The sequence below is a fragment of the Arachis hypogaea genome, chromosome 13 (genome assembly GCF_003086295.3).
Source record: "Arachis hypogaea cultivar Tifrunner chromosome 13, arahy.Tifrunner.gnm2.J5K5, whole genome shotgun sequence".
Lineage (NCBI taxonomy): Eukaryota > Viridiplantae > Streptophyta > Magnoliopsida > Fabales > Fabaceae > Arachis > Arachis hypogaea.
The window spans coordinates 9,905,031-9,928,990 of record NC_092048.1 but is presented as its reverse complement, the minus strand read 5'-3'; the positions used below and the strand labels follow the sequence as shown (position 1 = coordinate 9,928,990).

Below are 23,960 nucleotides of genomic sequence, written 5' to 3'. Positions count from 1 at the left end.
TAGAGCTGCCACATGGTGAATTTCTGCTGGAAATTTTTGATAAAGTTGTCTTGAAACTTTGTGAAGAATCCTTGTTAAAGTAACATGTAGGTGCGTGTTGTTCTGAAACTGTTACTTGACGAATCTCTGCTAGAAATTTCTGATAAAGTTATCTCGAAATTCTGCGAAAAATTCTTGGTAAAGTAACATGCAGGGTGCGTGTTGTATCAGAAGATGACACGTGAAGAATTTCTGATAAAGTTGCCTCGAAATTCTGCAAAAAATAACATACACCATGTGTGTTGTGTTAGTATTTTTTGAACATCCACATTTCTATAAAATATTCCAAACATTTATATTTAACAAGAATACCATTTTTTTTTCATATCTAAAATAATTTCTACCATTCATATAACTTTGTTTTTATTAGCTTCAAGACATTAAAAAGGAGAAATCTATTAAAAGAATTAACAGTAAAAATCACTAATAAAAGATAACTAAAAAGAGAGACTAAATATGTTAAAATTATTAATATAGACCATAATAAATTTTATTTCACAATATAATTTTATGTGACACCATGAGAGGATGTTAAATGACAACAAACTAACAAATAATAATTTTGATTTTTTTTTAAATTCTAATACTACTTTTTACCAAATATAATAGTAATATAAAAAATGCATGGGTACGTTTTCGAATAGAATTTATTTTTTATATATTAATTAATATAAAATATTTATATAATTAATATAAAAATATTTTTTTTTTTATATTCACGATGTATTAAAATTAAACTTTTTAAGTAAATAAAAAGATTGTAATATTGTATTGTTAGTTTGTTACTGTTGTGGGGGTCAGATATTAGTATTCAACTTTATTAAAATTAAAATGAGTTACTTTAATTTTATGGGAATTTATATACAAAAATAAGTTGATATATAAAATTATAAATCACCATTAACCGCTGTTAATTACCGGTCTCCGGCCAAAACCGTCACCTTTACCCAGTTCCGCCGCCGAAACTTCCTGCCACATGTTCGCAGCCACCCCGTTCAACGCCACATTTCGCAGCACATAAATCTCTATCGTTTTCTTCTCGAAGGTATTTAAGTGTATGAAGCTGAGGAAATAGCTTGTGCTGCTCAATTTCTATGGAGTTGAACCCTCATTGAAAGTTAAAGTTTGATCTCTTGGAGTCTATTATTTTGATGAGATGAATTATCGGTATTCGTCAAAATGAAATCTTGCACTCACCAACTTATTGGGTCTCTGTTAAATTAGATGCTTAGCTAAGTTAGTTATTTAGTTAGTTTTCTGTTATGATTATTGGTTGTGTAGTTGGTGTCCTTGTGTGCATGGAAGTGTGAATTGGAATAATACGAAATTATTCCAAAAATTCAATGATTCGAGACACAAATTAAACATGTGATGATTGAAGTATTGTTCATATAATTTTTAAGGGTTAATTGCAATAGCTTCTAACATACAAAAGAGTGCAGGTAACAGTTTATAATATGTAAGAGGTTTGTAGCAGGGAGGTAAATTGTTTTACATCTGTTATCTCGTATCTGTGTAAGCAAAGAATAATGGCCACGGTTTAAAACAGGAAGAAAGAGGTTGCTTTTAGTGATTAGATGCTTTAAACTCGGCATTAAACTTTCCTTGTCATACTAATCAAGAATTGGTGCTAAACCAAAGGACACAGACTTCTATGTTATTTTAACATTCATGATTAATGAGAGCTTCTTAATCCCACGAAAAACATTATTAATCACTAGCTAGCTAATTAATCCGCACATGCATGAGTAGATATAGAGTGCATATATTGCTGTGAGAAAAAGAGAGAATCAAAGGGGGAAATGGCTGAGAGTGTGAGAGAATCAATAAAAGAACAAATCTCTATGTTTGATGAGAAAATGATAAGTGCTCAAAGGGCTGCTAGGAGGGAAAACTGGAGGGAATTCAAGAAAATCTTTGAAGAAGATAGGATGCGATTACTTGAACCGCTTGACTTATTTGGGAACACTGCCATCCACATTGCGACTCACTCCAATAGTCCAAATCTCTTGCAGGAACTTCTGGAGATGCTTCCTCGACAAGAAAGGTGGCGCGCGATGAGAATGGGGAATTGCGTCAATAACACCCTTCTGCATGAGATTATCTTTTGCACAACGGTCGAAATGGCTGGTGTTGTGTTCAAGTTGGAGAAGGAGCTGCAGCAAGAAGAACCATATGAGCCCCTTGTAGAGGTAAGAAATGATTCTGGTGAATCCCCTCTGTTCAGGGCTGCTAAGCTTGGAAAGCTGAAGATGCTCAAGTATATGGCAAAACATGTGGTTGGTGACATAAGAAGTCATTTTGTAAGATTTGATAGATGTTCCATTCTTCACGCTTGCATTCTTGGTCAATTCTTTGGTAGGTCTCTCCCTAATTTCATGGTTGTCATTGAATAGTATGCTTATGTTAATAAGTATGATATATAGTATAGTAATTTGTCCATTCCATAATATCTATCACTCTATAAGTTTGGCATATTCATAACTTAATGTATCTCTATACTATAATAAAACGAAGAGTGTCACTTTATGGTGCAGATGTTGCTATTTGGTTATTGAAATTGGATGGAAATTTGGCTCAACACAAGGATATGGATGGGTTGACATGTCTTCAACTTCTTGCCAACATGCCTCTTGTTTTTCGGAGCCAAACCCCCTCAATGGGAGCAGTGAAGAACCTTATGTATTATTGTACAGTCCTATTTCCCCATTTCTACATTCAATTTTCCAACATTGGCATAATTGTTTACCTTTATTATAATTTGGTTGACGCAGTGCTTCCAGACGAAGGATATGAAATTGATGATGATTATGATGAGAAGGGAGAGGAGGAGGAAGAGAGTGTTGTGTTCAGACAGAAAACAGATCTAGAAAGTGGTCCACTGGATGAGGCAAAGCAACCCGGTACTCCCCCGGGCAGCAGCATTCTTTTGTTTTTTTGTTTACATTACTAAGCACATGGATTTTCTAATGAAATTGTTTTCCGGCCTTTTTTCATGCGAGTAAAGTTCATCAATTTGCTGCTTTTTCAAGGATCAACTATTCTATATGGAAAATTCTGGCCAAAGGTATATACCATACAAGTTAAAATATAAACAAAGCTTTCTTAGCAACAGATTATCTTTTATCTTCAGGCATCTGATTTAATGTTAGTAACTCTATGTTATCCTTAGAAAATAGTTGAATTACTAATTGAACTAACTAGATTTTGTTGTAGGATTGTTTTCTTTTTGATCAATTTTATGGTTGATCATGTGCAGAGTTCAATGGGATTGGACATATTTGGCAAAAGAAGAAACAACACAAGTTAGCAGAGTGTCTGGCCGAGTTGTTAGTGCAGAAGGACTTCTCATGGCAGATTTCTTTTCATTCAAATTTTCAACCATTGATTGTGTTGCCAATTCTTTCCTCCAAACTAGACAGAATAAAAGAAATTCAGCTGATGAAGGAGAAACGCCAGTTAGTTGAAATAGCTCATTCTAGAATCAGCAAACCTTTGCTCAAGGAATCCATTTCCGAAGCATCCCATTTTAAAAACTACACACCTCTTCTCATGGCAGCCGGTTCGGGAATCGTAGAAATTGTTGAAAAAATCATTGACATGAATCCTGAGGCTATTAGTCATGTTAGCCAGGATGAACACAATGTTCTACACATGGCTGTGAAGCACCGGCAGCTTAAAATCTTCAATCTGATAAAGAGAAATTCTGCATTCAAATCATTGATACACAGGATAACCGGGGAAGGTCGCACTCTCTTGCACCAAGTTGCTAGAATGGAGTTTTACAAAGAGCAACGGCTCCCTGGTGTGGCGTTCCAACTGCAAGACGAGTTGCGTTGGTACGAAGTAAGCAGCTCTATGACCCTTTCTTACATCTATCTATGTCTGAATTGTGATTTGCTTTTGTCCTATATTCAAATTGATTAAAATTAACTGGTTCATAACAAATCATTAATAAACTGATCATTACTTCACCGTTATTGGTACAGAGAGTGAGAAGGATTGTTCCTCCTCACTACTTAATGCATTGTGACAAAGACGGCCTAACTGCAAAAGATGTTTTGGAAATGGAGCATCAGGATATGCACAAAGAGGCAAAGTCCTGGATAAAGGAGACAGCTCAATCATGCTCCACCGTAGCAGTTCTCGTTGCCACAGTTGTCTTTGCCGCAGCCTATACAATCCCAGGTGGGAGCCAAAACGGCACGCCAGTGTTCTTCGGCTCACGAGTCTTCCTCTTCTTCACTATCACTGATGTTGTGGCCCTTGTGAGCTCACTTGCCTCAGTGGTGATGTTCCTTTCAATCCTGACATCGCCGTTCGAGCTATGGGATTTCTACAAGTCCCTCCCAAGAAAGCTCAGCCTGGGATTTGCATTGCTGTTCTTCTCATTGGTGTGCACAATGCTGGCATTCAGCGCAACCGTTTTGCTGACGATTCGGTTGGATAACAAGGAATGGACTTCTATTTTGTTCTATTGTGCTGGATTCCTTCCTGTGGCTATATTTGCATGGATGCAATTCCCACTCTATAAGACTCTTCAAAAATTAGTTAGGAGGCTTTGCAACGGTGTTAAGCAGTTGGTGCCAACTACATTGATCAATTGTTTCAAAAGACACAAAAGATATTAATTCATTCACCAATGGCTAGATAGATGGTGTTTTTTCCTGATATAAACTAACATTACTTGTAAGGTGTAAATACTGTGACAGCATATATATATACATTTGGGGGATCTTTCTGTAAGCTTCTTGATCACTGAAACACACACACTTTTCATGTATTTAAATAAGTCAAAAAGAATATTTCAAGCCTTATTAGACTTTAGGAAAGCTGAGATTTTAGAGTATATTGTTATGAACTTCACAATTACCATATCATAAGATCCTAGCTTCCTACACTTATTTTATAGTTTTTTTCATTCTTATTCTTATTACCTTTTAATGTGTCTTCTGTATTATTTTTAGAAATAAATAATTTTGTGTCCTTTTAACTTATTATTTATTTTTTTATCCTTACAAATATTTCCTAAATATAATGTTAGTTTCTATAATATTACAACTTAACATTAAATTCAAATGATAGAGACAAAAGACAGATAAAAGGTGAAAACTCAGGTGAAGGCGACTTCACGTGAAGTTGATATCTGAGAGACGTTGGATAAAAATTTAGTTAAATCAGTCAAATCATCTAACGGCTCTCAGGTATCAACTTCACGTGAAGTCGACTGCACCTGAGTTTTCACCCAGATAAAAACTCTCTTTCCCCCGAGTCATGGTAGCGTTTCAATTTTTTGGGAACCCTTTAGAATTGGGCCTACTTTTTCATATGGGCCGAACGTATAAAGCCCAATGACGAATAGCCGATATTACCCTATGTTCTACCCTCTTACACAGTTACACTCCGAATCCAATGTCTACTTCCGGGTCTGAGTAGCGCTTAGCTACTTGCCTACTTCGCTACTTAGCTTCCTAATTCTTACAAACAAAAAATGCAAGCGTTTCGAAGAATCGCAACCTCTATCTCACTATCAAAACCCAAGCAATTAAAGGCACCGTCGTTCACCGTTGCCGCCAAACCCTATCTCAAAATTTCCGACCAAGTTCCCGCGACGAGGTTCTGGTCGTCGGGGCGCAATTCCGGCAACGGCGAAGATGAATGGAACGAGGCGTGGGAGTCAGCGTGGCTTCCGGAGGATCTCACGCCCAAGTCTCGGGCGCCATGGGAGACCGACGTTAACTTTGGTTCCCCCTCCACGTCCTTGCCGGAGTCTTCCTCCACCGCCATTTCTGCCGGCGTTGCGGTGGCGGAAACCGAAGCTCATGCTGACGCGGAGACGAAGGCGTTCGTGGAGGAGATGAACGAGAATTGGGAGGTTAGGAGAAAGAAGGGATCGAAGGAGAAAGAGAAGGTGCAAAATGGTGCCGTTTATAGCGTGGAGAATATGAAGAAGGATTACCGGTTGAGGAAGCAAAGGGTGCACGCTGGGCTGTGGGTTAAGGAGATTGAGAAGCTCGAGGAGGCTAAGTTGGGGGATTCCAATGGCAGCGGCGGCGGCGGCGATGACATTCAGAGATTGCTTGATAGCTGCTCGGAGTATGCCTCTCTCTCTTGTAATTTCGGTGTTGAAAATTGGAACTGCATTTCTATTTTTACTTTTATTTTATTATTTTCAAATAAGAATAAAGGGACAATTAGGTCCCAAAGATTTTGACTTCGGACTATTTAGTCCTAAAGAAAAAAAAAAAAAAAAAAAAGAAAAGAAAAGTATCAATTTGGTTCTTCAGATACCAAATGGTGGATACATGATGTCCTTCTATCAATTTATCAACTAAAATTTAACAGTGATATTTATATGTATTGGTAATTATCTGGGTATCCATTTATGAAAGATAGGCATATAGATAACAACTTTTGGAGTAAAACTTAACTTGTTTGTTTTGATAGGATTTGTGATAAATAAAGATATAAAAAAATATATAAAAACTCAAAAGATAATAAATGTTTCATTGTTCAAAACTATGTCGTTTTCATGTTCATGTGATGTGATAGTAACGAGACATGCACTACCGTAAATATCGTTTTGTTTTGTTTCGCACTATTCATTGACAGAAGGAAATACATGTCCACCGTTTGCTATCTCGGGGAACTTAATTGGTATTTTTTTTCTTCAAGGACTAATTAGTCCAAGTTTAACATCTTCAAAGATCTAATTGTTACTTTTCTCTTCAAATAATGAAGGTTTTGTAATATTAATGCATGGTGTGGATGGTCCCTTAATTGGATTGAGTAAGTATTCAGAGTTGGTCAGTTGAAGTTGCCTCATACTGATGAGTGAGGAGAATTTTAGATGTGATTGGACCATGTTAGTGAAGTTTAGGGTTCCTAGTTTTATGAGATAAACATAAATTTTATGTTGCAGGGTAGAGTTGTCTTAGTGTAGGGCTTTGAGATCAATGAGGTACTTACTATAATTTACATTTTGAGAAATGTGAGAGGCCAACACTTTTTATCAATATTAGGTAACACTTTATTTTTATACTATTAAGATTTAGGGTGTAGGGTTTTGAATTTAGTATAAAAATACTTTTATTGGCCAAGTGTTGGTAAAATATGATAAATTTGTTGGTCATATAGTATTGCTCTTACATTTTTATAATAATCCATCAATGAGAAATCTCAAGAATTGAACTCAAGTCGGCTTTGTTAGGCACTGAGGCCTTAATGTCTTTATGTTATTGGTGACTGCACACCATCTTATGAGGCATTATAGCTATTTTAATAGAGTAGGGCATGTCAAATTTGTGTTGAATGTGGTCTCGTCAATGGGAATGTTAATGTATATGTTGCTTTGACAAGTTGCCATTCAACAAGGATTCAGGAGTGTTTGATAATATCTCATTTCATCAATTAATCCTAGTTTATTCCATTTTCTACTGTTAATGACCAGCTCTCCTGATAACTTAATCTTTTTGCTAATGCCCGTGATTCATTTCTAATTATTCTATGACACACCCCATGTTATAAATAGATAATTAGGCTTGAAGTTTGGACAAAGTATAGCTCAGTGTAGTGCTTTTCTATGTGATGAAATTCCATTTTTTATTTAGCTAAATGGTGTTGTAATCCTCCTCCTTTCCTAATTTATGTATGCTACAGCAACTTCAATAATTTCCAAATACATATACAATAGTGCTATACTATTTCTGTGTGTTGCACTTAATGCTCTAAACACTTGTAGCATCTTCGACTCCGGCAACAATGATCTGAACAACACAGAAGTTCCAACTTCTGAGTTCAAAAACATGCCTGATGGGTGGGAAACAATATCTAAATCTCAAGATGGAAACATATGGGAGATGTCCCAGAGAGAAGAGGATATACTTCTCCAGGAATTTGAGCGTCGAATTGCTTATAGCAAGTTTCAGGTTTGTCTACAAATATATTCAAATTATGCATTTCTAGTGCCAAAACAAGGCACTAACACCATTTTCACAAACAATAAAGTTTATGGATACATTCTGGTTTTCTATAATGTCAGTCAGTTATATCTTCAAATTTCTTCCTCAGTCCTTATTTGCAGCACTTATTATTCACAATCTTGTGAATCTGGAATGCAGATCGCTAGTTTTATCAAGACTCATATATTTAGTCGGAGGAGACCAATTGATGGGTGGAAATATATGATAGAGGTGGTGGGACCAAATGCTAAGAAAGGGAAGGGTAGTGTCTCTAGGGTTCCCAGTCTAGCTGATCCCTCTACTCAACCGTTCAAGGAGAAGACCCTTGTTGACAAGAGTTACATTCCCCTTGAGAGAAGGTAGCATCATGTATTCTCTTTCACTGTCTATAGGAATTATCATTTAAATATTGGCAGATAAGAGGACAGTTATAGCAACTTATCTATGCTGACAACAGATATGCTTCATGAGTACATGGTTAAATGCTCAAAACCCTTCATGAAGTTATGCATTTTCGGTGTAAGTTGCCCTACTCTGCGGATTATTTGTAATGCATCCAATCTATTGCATGTTTGTCTGGCAATGTTTGCGTCCTATCCTTGTGTTGGTAAAGTTAGCTTATTATCCGTCAGTAGATAAATGTTTAATATAATAAGTTAATAAACTTGCAAGGAAAAAGTTTGTTTGTTTTAGAAAATGCTTTGCAGATTAAGGTATTTGAATTGAATAAGATATTTATAAACTACCAAATGGGATTTTATGGAGTGATATTCATGAGAAATGGCATATTAGTATATTACTGCTGTTTTTTGAGATGGGAATTGACAAAAGAAAGGGTTTTCAAGTAAGTAGTTGGATATCCTTTGTGAGAATCATTGATACTAGTAAAAACGATAAAAAGTATATGGGCAACAGAGAAGTGAAAAAAGAAGGAAAGGAATAGAGATTAGAGAACTGCACTCACAAGCAGTTGAAATTTTTAAAGTGACACGATTTACAGACGAATTTACGTAGCAATCACCATTTAAGCAAAAGGAGTAATCATCCATATTGAAACCTTGAATGTATATAAAATAATAATTCCAATTTACTAGACATTTATCTTTTAGTGATGAACTTGACATGAGTATCTGACTGCTTTATCTACATTTTCCGTTTGAAAAATTTAATAGTAACCAGCCACGACTGATCGTGCTGCCATGATTTCTCATCAGTGTGACAGATATTAAGAATCGAGTCTTTTTTCCATTGAGTTAGATGAATCCAATGATATCATGTGGTCCAATGTCATGGATTCTTTTCCGAAAAATAAAAAACAATTTGTTCATCGCTACTCAGTACTCACGGTTGGCAAAATCATTGAATGGAATTTTGAGGCTATTTCAAATGTAAATGCATGTTCTATCATCTATGTGGCATCGACCACTCAGCAAATGAGTAAAGACCCAATCCAGGATATGTCTATTTTTACGAAAGAGAGAGAGATCGAGTTGGATATTTACTCTTCAACAAAATATGCAGACGCAGAAGCTTTCAAAAGATCTTGAATCTCACACTTGGGAGCCTATAACAGTTGAGACTTGAGAGTTGATATGCATAGTAACATATTGTTCATTGCTCAGAACGTGATGATGACTGGTGATTGTTCCGTGATCCCAAAAGCACCAACACATATAAAATAATCCAAAATGCTAATTCAACACCGGGTGAATGAGATTGATAGCCACAAGTCACAACTATGCTCAAATAGTAAGAAATATGTAGAGTATAAAATATGGGAAACGTGTCGGGTGAAGTAATGTACTTTCATGGCATTTTAGTACGCCATGGTTTGTAACCATTAAGATTTAAATTAAAATATTTTAATGGTTAAGATGATGTGGAGTTTTTATGCTGTGAACACAAGTTATGCAACGCATCGTTATCAAAACCGGACCAGACTGATCGAAAAACTGATAAACCGTTAATATTAATCAAATCAGCTATATTAACGGTTCATCAGTTAACCGTTCTCAGTTATCAACTTCACGTGAAGTCGACTGTGTCTGAATTTTCACCACCATTTTTCTTTAATATTTACTCATGACATAGGAGTTAATTAATAAATTTTGTCTTTCTAGTTAGGAAGTAGTATCATGATGTTAACGAACTATAATTCAAATGACATAGTCTTTGTTTTTTTTAAAATAGAGGTCTCGAATTTTATTCTTATTTCTAACTTACAAAAAAAAAATTTGGATTTGTTAAATTTTTGTATAGATTTTATTTTTTATTTTTTAATTTATGTTATATTTTTTATATATTATGTCTTAAAACCACTCATTTAAAATTGATAGGAGGAGGTAAGAAGTACATGTATTCCTTAGCTCCAGAAACCAATTATTAAATTCAAGAAAGCTAGAAATACACGTTAAAATAAAATGTAAAAAATGAAGACTAAAATGTAAGTCAAAGTTCATGCTTCTTGTGTGAGTGAATCATTCTCTTTCTGCAAATATTGGTTCTTTTTTCATGATAGTACTGTGTTTGAGTGTTATGCTATTGAAGTGATGGCAAGAACAGTTGCAGCTTCTGAAATAAAGACTAATAAAAACTATGAAGTTTTCTTGAGTTTCAGGGGTAAAGACACGCGTGAAACATTCACAGGGTATCTCTATGAAGCTTTGTGCCGCGAGGGAATCATCACCTTCATGGATGATGAATATCTAACAGAAGGAGAAACAATTCGACCTCAACTCTTCAAAGCCATTGAAGACTCAAAGGTTTCAATCGTTGTTTTCTCTGAAAATTACGCAACCTCAGCATGGTGTCTTGATGAGCTTGTCAAGATCCTCCAATGTCACAAGGAGAAGAACCAGCTCGTTTTTCCAATCTTCTACAAAGTAGAGCCCTCTGATGTAAGGCATCAGAATAATAGTTACAAGCAAGCCATGGATGCTCATGAAATTAGGTATTGTTATGAGTCTCACAAGGTTCAGAAGTGGAAGGAAGCTTTGGCTGAAATCTCCAACATGAAAGGGTTTCATTTGACACAAGGGTGAGTAAATTAACTAATACTACTTACTTTGATCCTGATCCTTTTGGTACTAACAAGTCATTTTGGTTTCCAAGTATGAATGATAACAAATCTACGAGGATAAAAATGGCTAACAATGCATATATTTTGTAGCTCTTAAAATGATAACAAATTCAGGGTACTAACTATATGGTATATGCAGGAATACCTTTTTCTTTGTTTATATAATTGAAATGAAAGAATTTAGAGCTGTAGAAATGTTAGTTGCTAAATGAGAATTCTAGTCTATTTGTTTTGAAGAAATAATTACCTACTTCTGAAAAAAATTGCATTAAACCATTTCATTTCTACATTTGCAGCTATGAATTTGAGTTTATTCAAGATATTGTGAACAAGATCAGTACTAAAGTATCTGCTAAGCAACTGCCCATTGAGGAGCATGTAGTTGGATTGCAATACCAAGTTGCAAGACTGAAGTCCATTCTAGATATTGAGTCTAATGACAACACATTCATGTTAGGGATTCTTGGAATCGGCGGAATTGGCAAAACAACACTTGCAAAAGCTTTGTATAACTCTCTCTGCAATCAGTTTGAAGGTGCTTGTTTTCTTTTCAATGTGAGAGAAACTTCAAGTCAAGAAAAGGGTAAAGTATGCCTACAACAAATGCTACTGTCAAAAATTCTTCAGAAGGGAAAAGTCAAGTTGGGCAGTGTTGATGAAGGAATCTCCACATTAAAAGAGAGACTTTGCACAAAAAGAGTTCTTATGGTTCTTGATGATGTTGATAAAATTGAACAGTTACAAGCACTAGCAGGAGGATGTGCTTGGTTTGGTTCTGGAAGTAGGATTATCATAACGACAAGGGATAAATATTTGCTAGCAGTTCATCAGGTCAAAAGGATTTATAATATGCCAATGCTAAATGAACATGATTCTCTCCAGCTGTTTTGTCAGAATGCATTCAAAACTAGTAGCCCGCCCACAAACTATGTAGACATGTGCAATCGAGCAATTCGATATGCCAAAGGCCTTGCATTAGCTTTAAAAGTTATAGGCTCGAATTTGATTGACAAAGATTTGAAAGAGGGGAAGTCTGCACTGGACAAATATGAAAAGAATCCTCATATAGATATTCAAAGTATTCTTAGAATAAGCTATGACAGTCTGCAGCACAATGAAAAGGAGATTTTCCTTGACATAGCATGCTTCTTTAATGGAATGAGATTGGATTATGTTAAAAGAATACTAGATGGGTGTGGATTCTACTCAGAAGATGGTATCAGAATATTAATTGATAAATCTCTCATAGCTATTGAACATGGTTACTTGAGGATGCATGACTTAATAAAGGACATGGGTAGAGACATTGTTAAGCAGGAGGCACCAAAAGAAGCCGGCGAACGAAGCAGATTATGGTTTCGAGAAGATGTTCTTGAAGTACTAACAAAAAATACAGTAAGTACACCAATAAATTGCTATCTTTAATCAAAATATTGAATCCCCTTCTTACTAGGAATTAATGCCATGTAAATAACTTTTGATGTTTTTTCCCTCGTGTTAAAGGGAAGTGCTAAAATTGAAGGTATAAAGCTTGATTTGCCAGAAGGGGTTAATTGGAGTGATACTGTCTTTAAGAAGATGAAGAAACTTAGGATTCTTATCGTTCGAAACACGAGTTTCCCATCTTGGCCTATTTATCTGCCGAATCAATTAAAGCTGCTTGATTGGAAGGGATATCCTTCAAAATCCCTTCCACCTGGCTTTTATCCCGAGCAAATTGCTGCCTTCAATTTACGCTTTAGTCTTCTTGTATTGAAAAGGCCATTTCAGGTACAATTGATTCTCTTCTTCTCATTCCTCTAATGGGAAAGTTAGATATGATGATGGTTCCTTTCTTCTCAAAATTGGCATAATGTTATTAACTAACTGATAATTGTTTTTCAGAAATTTGATCATTTGACCTACATGAATTTCTCTTGCTGTCAGTCCATCACTAAATTCCCTGATGTGTCTGGAGCAAAAAGTTTAAGAGAATTGATACTTGATCGTTGTAAGAAACTGGTTAAGGTTGATGACTCAATTGGTTTTCTTCCTAACCTTGTTTATTTGAGTGCTTCAGAATGCACTCAACTGAGGAGTTTTCTGCCTCAAATCTCTTTGCCATCTCTTGAATATCTTAGCTTTGACTTGTGTAGTAGACTTGCACATTTCCCAGATATACTGGGAAAGAATGATAAGCCATTAAAAATTTCTCTGAGACATACTGCTTTAAGAGAGCTTTCAGATTCTTTTGCTGAACTTAGTGGACTTGGCTATTTAGATATGACAGGTTGTAAGGAACTAAAATATCTACCAAGTAGCTTGTTTATGTTGCCAAATTTTGTCACCTTAAAAATTGGAGGATGTTCCCAACTTCGAGAATTATTAACAAGTTTCAAAGGAAGGCTTTCTGAAGCAGAGCACCGGCCAAAGTTAGAGACCTTGGATTTTAGCAATGCATGTTTGTCAAATGAAGATCTTCATGTAATTATGCAGAGTTTTCCAAACTTGAAAGACTTAAACGTATTGTCAAACTATTTTGTGTCATGCCCAGAAAGCATTAAAAAGTCTATTTGCTTGAGAAGTCTTGATGTGAGCTACTGCCTTAAGCTTCAAGAAATTCCAGAACTTCCCTCTAACGTTCAAAAATTAAATGCAAGACATTGCAATTCCTTGACAGCAGATACGTCAAGCATGCTATGGTCACAGGTTTAATCTTATTTCTTTCCATTTGAGCATGCATAAAAGAATTGATGAAAGAAGAATGAAAATCAGCACTAAACAAGTTTATTATGTATTATTGGATGTGACAGGTGTGTAAAGAGATAAACAAATTACAAGTCTTGATGCCACAGACAGATATTCCAGATTGGTTCGACTATCGTGATCAAGGCGGAATTCCCATCTTCTGGGCACGTTGCAAGTTCCCTGCTGTGGCTCTAGCATTCATGTTTGGCAAAATGAACTACCAAGAAGTTGAGCTTCACTTGTTTATCGACAGCGAGCATGTAAATGTCCAGCGCCAACACAAGCATACTTTAAATATTGCAGAAAATCATGTTCTTCTGTGTGACCTTCGAGCTTTCTTCAACGATGAGGAATGGGAGAGGCTTGATGCACGCATTGGACATGATAATAACTGGAAGCAAGTTCAGGTGGTGTGTGAACCAGACACAAGCCTAAGAGAATGGGGAGTGTATGTGTACAAAAAAGAAACAAACATGAATGATATCCAATTCACATGTCCATATCCTGAGTCCTCAAAGCTACAATCCTTGCTAGTTATTACAAATACTAAAACCATATCAAGAGAGGATGATATGGAAATAGAAAGTGCAAGGGCTTCTTCAAGCTCAGTTGAAGAGACATCAGCTAGTATTGTACAAGCTTTAGAAGCATCATACTCAAAACATGGTGTGCTACATGTTAATTCAAATAGTTGTGCTCAAACTTGTAGCCTCTGTTGCTCAGCATTACTTTCAAGTTACAGGAGACTGCTTTGCTGTACCTGCAGATGTAGGATTGATGATGATGAGCCTTGTGGAGAAGCACGGATGACAAAGGCGCAGCCAGCGCGACTCATGCTAGATGATAATTTAAATTGTTGTGCTCAATCCTGTAGCCTCTGCTTCTCAGCATTACTTTCAAGTTTCAGGAGACTGCTTTGTGGTATCTGTAGTAGGCTTGATAATGATGAGCCTTATGGAGAAGTAAAGATGACAAAGGCACAGCCAGGGCCAATGATTTCAAGACCACAAGAAGAATCAACTGAAAATGTTGATGAGGAGCGTGTTCCTTCTTCCTTCTCACACAGCCTACAAACTGTGGTGGAAAACTTGAAGAGGCTTACAGCTCCAAGAGAAGACAAAGGTTGGAGCCATGGAGAAGACTGTTATAACTCAGAATTGAGTGATGTTGATTTTGAGGACGATGGGGAAGGAGACTTGGACATGGAAGCATAGGACTACAGGAAGATTTTAAATTCGGACTAATTAGTCTCCGAAGAAAAAATAGTACCAACTTGGTCCTCCACAATAACAAACAGTGGATACGTAATATCCTTCTAACAATTCATCACGTAAAACTTAAAGGTGGTATTTATATGTACCGTTACCTATTCTAATGAGTTTATTTATGAAAGATCATCATGGAGATAACAACTTTTGGAACAAAACTTTATCTATTTTAATAGGATTTGTTATAAATAAAGAGCAGTTACTAAAGATTATATAAAAACTCACTCCATTTCGTTTTACACTATCCTTTGACGGAAGGATATAGATGTTCACCGTTTATTATCGTAAAAGATCTAATTGGTATTTTTTTTAATAACTAATTAGTTTGAAGTCAAAATGCTCGAAGATTTAATTGACATTTTACTCTTAATTAAGGAAAGGAGGGGAGAGGAGTAAAACTAAGTTACTTTGTCATAAGATTGTGTTGCACCGCTGTGTTGTTGAATTCCCTCTCCAATCTGTGAAGTGTATGTGTTCAAGAAAGAAACAAACATTGATGATGATCATTCTAGTTGCAAAAAGACTGGGCTAGTACTGTGGACGAAGTATCGTGCTTAGAAGACACTGAGTTAAATATGGAAAGTAGAGTCAAATATGGAAGCATAAAAGATGTCATGAAATGAACTCAAGACAGTTAACGTTAGATCATGCTATGATTAATGCGATAAAGCGTTGGTGGAGGTAAGATAAGAACTCAAGTTCAAATATTAAGGTAATGATTTAATAAAGTAAAGGTTGAAATGGAACTTAATTTGAATATATACATTGGATTCCTACAACAAAAAGAGTGACAAAATATATAGTTTTAAAAAATGTGTTGAATTTGATAAAGTTTAGGATATGGGTCACGTGTGAAGAAGAAGTCATATTCTTAATTGGATGAAAAGACCATAGAAGAGGAGGCACAAGAATAGTCTTGAATTATATCCTTAATTATACCCTTCTTTATTAATCATAATTTAATACACTTTTATTAGACACAATCATAAAAAAAAATATTTTTATTAGACACATCTACAAAGACACTTCTATTAAATATCATTATAAATAAGGGTTAGCAGAAGTTGACAGAAATACTGTTGAGTTGATAACATAGTGGGATTGTAATTTAGATAGACGGGTTACATGCATAGATTAAATGAACCAATATGAATACGAGACACTGAGAAGCATATATAGATTCTCCACTGAAAATAAGAAAGCTGGCATGCTCTGGTTACTATTATCTGCCAGCTAATTGTTATGACAAGAATAGAAGAGGTGACCAATTCTCTTTAGCCACCAGGCCACCAAATAATTTTTAGATTTGTTCAAAATTTTGTTCCTACTTTTTGAATTTTTGATTGGTTCGTTGGATTAGTTGCATTTATTGATAAAGAAAAGTTGCCTTTCTTTTATTTATTTTTCTTTCTAAGCGTTCAATACGTGTTTGTTTATACTTTATAATTGGTCCGTTTGATTAATCAATATCTCTTAACGGTGTTTAATGGTGTTTTTTCCTATATATTTTATCATCATCATCATCATCATGATCATCCTACTAACAACAGTAGTGTGCTTATCTTTGCAAATTGAAATTGCATTTACGTTCGTGGTTTAACTAAATTTACCAAAAGAAATTTCGGAACGGTTAATAATACTTCCTCAATTTGAAGTTCGATTCGAACTAGTATAGGGCAGCCAGCAAGTATATCATAGATTCATAGTTGATGTGTTTGACCAGTCTATTATATTTTTCTGATAATATAGCCAAAGCCAAGGAATAATTAGTTTTATATATAGACTTACAATATTTGTCCCAGCGGAAAATTGCATGGTGTGCTAATCATTTTTGCTTATTATTGTCTCGCCGAATATTATGAAAGGGATATATAGTCATAGTCATTACTCATTTCAACACGAGAACTAACTAACTAAATTATGTAAATTAAATTGAGATCATTTCATCACTTGTTTATATTTCATATACGAAACAATCACACATTTTAGACATGATACTATAATTGTTCAACGTCTGTATCTTTCATATTCAGTTATATCTTAATGAAAAAACAAAAAACCTTTTTACACACTTGAATACAGTCATATATGTCCAACTTATTATTAATACAAGAAATTATTCAAAATACTTTATATACAGATACTATAAATTTAAATCAATTTAAATTGGTCAAGTAGTTAATTCATTAATCCACTTAAACAAATATTGAAGATTCGAATTCCATTTTATGTATACAACAATCTAAACCTAATTGAGAAGAGACCTTGAGGCATTAGAATTCTTTAATTTGTGATTGGTTTGATCTAATTTTATAAACTTATCATGTTAACCACCAATTAAAACTATTAGATGTGTGTTGTAATATCACTTAAAAATAATAGAAAAACTAACTTGACTAATTTAAAATTTGATAATTTTTAGGAATTAATTTAATCATTTACTCTTTATAAATATGTATACTAATTAAATAATATACCCTATTAGTTTCGTTGATTAGGTTCAGTCTTTTTTGTTTTTTTTTTTTTTTTTTCTAGGTAAACAATGATTTTTATAAACAATATGAACAATAGGCTTTAAAATTGACCCAATAAACTAAAAAAACTCTCCACTCCAAAATTACCTCTTAAACTTTAATATTAGATAACTATCTACACTTCTAGTGAATTGAACATGCCGCTATTGTTAACTGTGCATGAGTAAATCGAATGAAAAAAATAACTATCCAATTAAAAATAATGAACATAATCATCTGCATATCTATTGAATTAAACATCTGACATATTTATTATTCGCATTATTTAGTATTCTCATCGTCTACTTATAGGGCTTGTTTGGGTGAGCTTTTAAGAAAATATTTTTTTTTCGAGTTATCTTTTTTTAAAAGATCTTATAGAGAAGTAAAAGTAATTTTATGTTTGGATATCTCATGTAAAAAAGTCTTTTTATCTATCAATTATGTTTGGGTATAATAATATAAAAGTACTTTTTTGTTTATTTATTACATGAAAAACATCTTTTTTTTAAGGAAAAAACATCTTTTAAAAAAAGATGTAAATTACAACTTCTCAAAAAAAATCTTTTTTTGATTTTACTAGTGTTTTTATTTTTACTATTAGAAATTTGCCAAACACATTAAAAAATAAAAAAAAATCTTTTTTTTATTAAAAAAAATATTTTTTTAACAAAATAATGGCGTCCAAACATGCACGAATTTTTTTTTTTTTTAATCTTATAATTTCCTATGAAAATTAAGCCAAATCAGAACGTAGGCCATGAATCCACATACGTGTTGTGGGAGCATTTTTTATTTCAAAATGCTCTTAGCTTCTGCTGCATGCGCGTTATTATAGTCAGGAATCAATTTTGAGTTTTTGACACTCGCGTGCATTATTTATGGTGAAAATTCAGGTGAAGCCAACTTCACGTGAAGTTAATATCTGAGAAATTGAATGAAAATTTAGTCAAATCAGTTAAATCATCTAACGGCTCTCAGATATCAATTTCACGTGAAATCGACTGCACCTGAGTTTCCACCATTATTTATTTATTTACAATAATATACATTATTAAAAATTAACTATTAATTAATTATCGATATAAAAATGTATATTTGATATCTTATCATTTTTATTATATTATTATAAATAAATTTATTTATTTATTATAAATTTAATTATTTAAATAACTAATTATTTAACTAGAAAAATATGTAAAACAATATGTATGTATAAATACAGACAATATATAATATATGGAATTATTTATTTATTTATTACGATAAATAAAAGAAATTTCTTTATTGATAAAGTCTTCCTCGTGATATTAATTAACGCTCCTATGAAGGCATAAAGTGGCATTTAGTTGCCATTTGGAAACAAAAGAAATTTGAAATTTCTCAACTCGCCATTAAGGAACCTTTGCTACGCGTTTTAGCGGACATTAGTGACTATGACAATTTCTCACATAACCAAAGTATGTAACTATAAATACATCACCACTTACACCCACTCCTCCATCATCTCTTCATTCTCATCACTAATAATTATTCTACATCTTGTTGCCCATTCTTCATTCTTTAATTTCTCAATTGTTTTAACTAAGCCAAATCTAAACATATTCATTATCATCTTCAATTATTTGTTCAAAAATAAAAATTATGGGCGGCAGAATTCAAAGTGTCACTACTACTTTTGCTATCATATTGGTTCTCTTAGGCACAGCATGTGATGCACAGTTATCTTCAACATTTTATGATACAACATGCCCCAATGCCCTTTCCACCATTCGAACCTCCATTCGCACGGCGGTTTCTAAGGAGCGCCGCATGGCGGCTTCTCTTGTTCGCCTTCATTTCCATGACTGCTTTGTTCAGGTATACTTAATTACATTATTCAGCTTCCTTATTGACTACCATGTTAGAGATATAATCATTAATGTCGCCTTCTCTCGTTAGCTTAAACTTTTAGGATGAATGGTTTCATAACATGGTATCAGAGTTTTATATCTAAAAAATCCATAATTCGATCTTTGGTGAATCCCGAAAGTAACAAAAAAATAGCATAAAGCAAATAAAAGAGAAAAAAATGCCTATACAAACAATAAAACAAACTTAAAAGAGACTCTTATTCAAAGGAGAGTATTAGAGATATAACTATTAATGTTATCTTCTCTCACTAGCATAATAGAATCTTAAACATTTAAATGTTTATTGATATGCAGGGTTGTGATGCATCAATTTTGCTAGATGATAGCCCCCCCATAATTGTGAGTGAGAAAGGTGCATTACCTAATAATAACTCAGTTAGAGGATTTGAAGTCATAGATCAAGCTAAAGCTGCTGTAGAGAAAGTATGCCCTGGAGTCGTTTCATGCGCTGACATTGTTGCTGTAGCTGCTCGTGATGCATCATTCGCTGTAAGTATATTATGAAATCATTTATCCTAAAAGTTTAAGTTAATTAATAAAATTATGCACATAAATAATTATATTTTTAACACGTCTCTTTTAAATTTTAGATAACAATTCATATAACTTGGCTTTTTAATATAGATGTATATAGTAAGACTCAAATTAAAGGATGCATTTTTTTATTCTTTCTCTAACAAATTCTTGATCAGGTGGGTGGTCCATCATGGGTTGTGAAGCTTGGACGCAGAGATTCTACTACCGCAAGTATAGCTTTGGCTAATAGTGACCTTCCACTTGCCTCAGATGATCTTAACACTCTCATCTCTCGTTTCAGTAACAAAGGATTTAGTGCAAAAGAAATGGTCACTTTATCTGGTAATTCAATATTCATTGCTAATAATATGTAACATACTCTTCACACTAAATTTAATATAGAGATAAAATGTTAATTATAAATTATATGGCAATCATTAATTAATAAATCTAATTTTTAATTTGTAGGTGCCCATACAATTGGCCAAGCTCGATGTGTCACATTCAGAAATAGAATATATGGTAATACAAGTGACATTGATGCTGGTTTTGCTAGCACTCGCCAACGTGGTTGTCCATCTTTGATTAACAACGACAACAATAAAAAGTTGTCGCCATTAGACTTGGTCACACCCAATTCGTTTGATAACAATTACTTCAAAAACCTGATTCAGAAAAAAGGTCTTCTTCAATCGGATCAAGTTTTGTTTAGTGGAGGATCTACAGATTCATTTGTTTCTGAGTATAGTAAAAATCCTACAACTTTTAAATCGGACTTTGCAGCTGCTATGATAAAAATGGGAGATATTTCTCCTTTGACTGGATCAGCTGGAATCATAAGAAAAATTTGCAGTGCTATCAACTAATGGCTCTTGAATCTTGGCTTCAATTTGTACTCCTATTGTTTTGTTTTATACATGTTTCATAAATTCTTGTTGTTCTTGTTGTCAATAAGGTGTTCTCTAAATTCATATTGATTCATTTAATTGTAATTTGTAACTATTTTTCTTTATTCAATGATAAAAGGAATTGTAAGTTTGGTTTTCTTTATCTAAATTTATTTGTTACTAGCAGTGTCATACTATCCAAATGACAATTTATTTGGTGATTATTTAATTATTTCACTAATATGAATCTATGATACACTTTCGTTAATCTTGAGAAAGGAATGATTTAATTGAATTGAAATTTAAGAAGTTCAATTTTATTCACAATAAATTTAAGTGACCAATAATTCATGGATTTATTTGCTACAGAAATATATGCCTTAATTTATTACTCAACAATAAATTCTTCAATAGAACTGCGATTCATGACGGATTATCTTTGAGGTGTCGGTCCAAAGAATATGATGAAAAACTAAAAATCAGATACTAAGTTAGTTACTATATATTTTTATATAAATATATATTATTTTATTATTTTAATATATATTTTATATTGGTTTAATTACTCTATAAATTCTTACCATTTTATCGAATTTTTAATTAGGCCTCGATATTTTTTTTTTTAATTGAGTTCTTATACTATTTAATTTTTTTAATTAAGTTTTTACCGTCTAAAAAAAAAGTTTAAGATAACAAATTATTGTATTAAAAAAGAATATTCTAAAATTAAAAATAAAAAACCTAATCTAGACTACCTCAATATTTTTTAAATTCCAAATATACCCTTAACATTTTTTTATATTCAGAAATTCCATGCCCTCCCTCTCTAAACCCGCTCTCTCATCCCCGCTCTCACCCCCTTCGCATCTGAATAGAATGAACTGAAAAAAGAAAATTTATGGAAAGCGTATACAAGCGGTGGACTAGCGGAGGCGGCAGCGAGTATGAAACTGGCAGTAATTCAATGGCGAAGATGGAGGAACAGCCGTCGTGAGGGTGGCTGGGTGCCTCTCTCTCTCCCCTTGCTATTGCCACACACCCCAGCCATCTTGCACACCTTCGTCTTTATCTTTCCCTTCACGATGGCACGGCCCTCAGCGCCCTTTTTGGCTCTGCATCGCGCGCCGTCGTCACGTTGGGCAATTCTTCCGATATGGATGTCGTCGTCTTCGTCAACTATTTTGGGTGATTCAGGTAGGTTGGTTCCTAAATCAGCATGAATGAGGGATCTTTGGGCGGCGGGAAGTTTCAGCGAGAATGTAATTTTGATTTGAATGTCGAGGTGTGCGAAGATGTAAGGAAACCTGCGGCAATGTTGCCAATGGGAATGATATTTATGAGGCAAATGTCATATCGGGTAAGATGGGTCAACTCCAAAGAGACATGACAAATCTTAATCAAAGATCTATGGAAGTTGATGATGTTCGTAGTGATTTGAATGAGGTTTTCAAAGATTCCACACCAAAGGATGTTCCTGTAATATCTGGTCATGAGGAGTCCAAAATTTTTCAAGCAAAGTTGCAATTACCCTCTTCTTCCCAAGATTTAAATTCAGATGATGTTTCTGTTCTTGAAGTCTTTTCTATTTATGCTTGTTTAAGGTTATTCAATACTTTATTATTTTTGAGTCCATTTAAGTTGGAGGATCTTGTAGTTGCTTTGAAGTCCAAAATCCTAAGTATATTATTTGATAGCATTCATGTTTCTATTTTGAAAACTCTGAAAAAGCATTTGGAATACCTTTCCAACGAGGATATTCAATCTGCATCTGATTGTCTGAGGTATATATAATTTGAATTTTTCTATTATCATACTTGTCAATATGCTTTAATTGTGTTATCTGCATAAGTTCTTCATTTTTTCTATTTTTAATTTTTTGTGTAGAAATCTTAATTGAGATTTTCTGGACATTGTCACATGACTTATTTTCATGGCCGAGTATCTTTTGATTCATGGTTCAGGATTTAAAACTAGCTTTAATCTTAACTACTCAAATTTCACAGCTGAGACTACTACAACCAACATGTGAATGGAAGGTTGGGATTCTTCAGTCTCTTTACTTTTGTCTATATTTTATTGTTATTTTTATTTTTTTTTTATTTTTTATGTTTTTTTTTACAGATTTGGAGTGTCGAGAGCAGAAGTCTTGTTTGTTTTTTAGAATGGGAATCCAACATTGCTATTTTCTCTGTCATTAGTGGCTCTCACTAATTAATGTGTTATCATTATTATTTACTTTTATTATTATTATTTTTCCTCCATAGTTATAAGAGAGAAGATTTTAAAAAGTGGCTATGTGGTCTCTGGTGGATTTGGTGTTCGAGAAATAACGAGATCTTTCATCCTCACGAGCATTGGACCACAGACAAGGTGATTGGTATGGCTTTGTCCTTAGAAAAGGAGCTCTGAAATATTTTTGAGTTGCAACGACTATCTATCCCCTCAACCATTAGTGGCTCTTGGATTTCCCCTCAGTGGGTACCTTTAAGATTAATTGTGATGCTAGCTATCCTGGCAGTGGTGCTCGAGTTGGTTTTGCTTGTGTTAGCAGAGATTGGAAGGGAAGGTGGCAACGAGGCTGTCTGGGAACAATTGAGAGTCGTAGCATTTTGCAAGGAGAGTTGTTTGCTATTTGGAGAGGCTTTCTTTTAGCATGGGACTCGGGACAAAGAGACATTATATGTGAGACAGACTGTGTGGAAGCTTTTACTATTGTCAATAATTTACAAGATTGCTTGATCCTTTGGTGTTAAAAATCCGAGATATCATGTCTTGGAAATGGCGTGCTGATCTTCGGTTGATCTTGAGAGATGCAAATACAGTAGCAGACATCATGGCAAAGACTGCAATGAGGACTATTTCTCCCCAAGTGGAGCTTCCATTGCCTTGGAAGGAGTTTGAGAGTAGCATTCAGCGGGACTGTCTTTCTTAAGCAGTTTCTTGTTTTTTTTTTCTTTCTTAGTTTTTGTTTATTTTCTTTTAAGTCACCAAAAAAAAAAAGGTGACGAAGATGGTGGAAGATATGGGATATATAAGTAATTTTACAATTTACCAACA

General features: G+C 34.1%; 4 protein-coding genes and 1 long non-coding RNA gene across 8 annotated transcripts; all 5 read left to right on the top strand.

The window, feature by feature from the left end:
• Positions 1-1,713: 1,713 nt before the first annotated feature.
• On the top strand, positions 1,714-4,785 carry LOC112732593 (uncharacterized). The gene is made up of 6 exons (XM_025781354.3): positions 1,714-2,397; positions 2,577-2,729; positions 2,814-2,942; positions 3,047-3,106; positions 3,299-3,885; positions 4,029-4,785. Exons 1-6 carry the CDS (start codon positions 1,842-1,844, stop codon positions 4,668-4,670), a joined length of 2,127 nt encoding a protein of 708 aa, XP_025637139.1. The 5' UTR covers positions 1,714-1,841; the 3' UTR covers positions 4,671-4,785.
• A 647-nt stretch (positions 4,786-5,432) lies between these two features.
• Positions 5,433-8,594, top strand: LOC112737098 (protein GAMETE CELL DEFECTIVE 1, mitochondrial). The gene is made up of 3 exons (XM_025786854.3): positions 5,433-6,135; positions 7,781-7,967; positions 8,160-8,594. The coding sequence occupies exons 1-3, from the start codon at positions 5,531-5,533 to the stop codon at positions 8,361-8,363; spliced, it is 996 nt and encodes a 331-aa protein (XP_025642639.1). The 5' UTR covers positions 5,433-5,530; the 3' UTR covers positions 8,364-8,594.
• LOC112737097 (TMV resistance protein N) lies at positions 8,287-15,232 on the top strand. Of its 4 annotated transcripts, XM_025786850.3 has the most exons (7): positions 8,287-8,359; positions 8,458-8,519; positions 10,602-11,037; positions 11,376-12,474; positions 12,583-12,849; positions 12,964-13,767; positions 13,872-15,232. In XM_025786850.3, the coding sequence occupies exons 2-7, from the start codon at positions 8,483-8,485 to the stop codon at positions 15,018-15,020; spliced, it is 3,792 nt and encodes a 1,263-aa protein (XP_025642635.1). In that variant the 5' UTR covers positions 8,287-8,359; positions 8,458-8,482; the 3' UTR covers positions 15,021-15,232. The 4 variants fall into 4 exon arrangements, with proteins under 4 accessions (XP_025642635.1, XP_072067272.1, XP_025642636.1 ...); XM_072211171.1 differs by lacking the exon at positions 8,287-8,359 and having other exon boundaries at positions 8,424-8,519; XM_025786851.3 differs by lacking the exon at positions 8,287-8,359 and having other exon boundaries at positions 8,449-8,519; positions 10,618-11,037.
• A 3,787-nt stretch (positions 15,233-19,019) lies between these two features.
• On the top strand, positions 19,020-21,072 carry LOC112737096 (lignin-forming anionic peroxidase). The gene is made up of 4 exons (XM_025786849.2): positions 19,020-19,447; positions 19,795-19,989; positions 20,193-20,358; positions 20,485-21,072. The coding sequence occupies exons 1-4, from the start codon at positions 19,232-19,234 to the stop codon at positions 20,880-20,882; spliced, it is 975 nt and encodes a 324-aa protein (XP_025642634.1). The 5' UTR covers positions 19,020-19,231; the 3' UTR covers positions 20,883-21,072.
• Positions 21,073-21,701: 629 nt separating this feature from the next.
• LOC140177839 (uncharacterized) lies at positions 21,702-23,960 on the top strand. The gene is made up of 2 exons (XR_011869332.1): positions 21,702-22,939; positions 23,025-23,960. It is a non-coding gene; the product is annotated as an uncharacterized lncRNA (long non-coding RNA).

What these genes read in the sequence shown, in the direction of transcription:
- LOC112737098 (XM_025786854.3), top strand. Translation starts at nt 5,531, where the DNA reads ATGCAAGCGTTTCGAAGAATCGCAACCTCTATCTCACTATCAAAACCC. An exon ending in TTGCTTGATAGCTGCTCGGA is followed by an intron (nt 6,136 to 7,780) that starts GTATGCCTCTCT and finishes AAACACTTGTAG; the next exon opens with CATCTTCGACTCCGGCAACA. An exon ending in TTGCTTATAGCAAGTTTCAG is followed by an intron (nt 7,968 to 8,159) that starts GTTTGTCTACAA and finishes TCTGGAATGCAG; the next exon opens with ATCGCTAGTTTTATCAAGAC.
- LOC112737097 (XM_072211170.1), top strand. Translation starts at nt 10,550, where the DNA reads ATGGCAAGAACAGTTGCAGCTTCTGAAATAAAGACTAATAAAAACTAT. An exon ending in GGGTTTCATTTGACACAAGG is followed by an intron (nt 11,038 to 11,375) that starts GTGAGTAAATTA and finishes CTACATTTGCAG; the next exon opens with CTATGAATTTGAGTTTATTC. An exon ending in TATTGAAAAGGCCATTTCAG is followed by an intron (nt 12,850 to 12,963) that starts GTACAATTGATT and finishes ATTGTTTTTCAG; the next exon opens with AAATTTGATCATTTGACCTA.
- LOC112737096 (XM_025786849.2), top strand. Translation starts at nt 19,232, where the DNA reads ATGGGCGGCAGAATTCAAAGTGTCACTACTACTTTTGCTATCATATTG. An exon ending in CTCGTGATGCATCATTCGCT is followed by an intron (nt 19,990 to 20,192) that starts GTAAGTATATTA and finishes ATTCTTGATCAG; the next exon opens with GTGGGTGGTCCATCATGGGT. An exon ending in AGAAATGGTCACTTTATCTG is followed by an intron (nt 20,359 to 20,484) that starts GTAATTCAATAT and finishes TTTAATTTGTAG; the next exon opens with GTGCCCATACAATTGGCCAA.
- LOC112732593 (XM_025781354.3), top strand. Translation starts at nt 1,842, where the DNA reads ATGGCTGAGAGTGTGAGAGAATCAATAAAAGAACAAATCTCTATGTTT. An exon ending in GAAGAACCTTATGTATTATT is followed by an intron (nt 2,730 to 2,813) that starts GTACAGTCCTAT and finishes TGGTTGACGCAG; the next exon opens with TGCTTCCAGACGAAGGATAT. An exon ending in ACGAGTTGCGTTGGTACGAA is followed by an intron (nt 3,886 to 4,028) that starts GTAAGCAGCTCT and finishes TTATTGGTACAG; the next exon opens with AGAGTGAGAAGGATTGTTCC.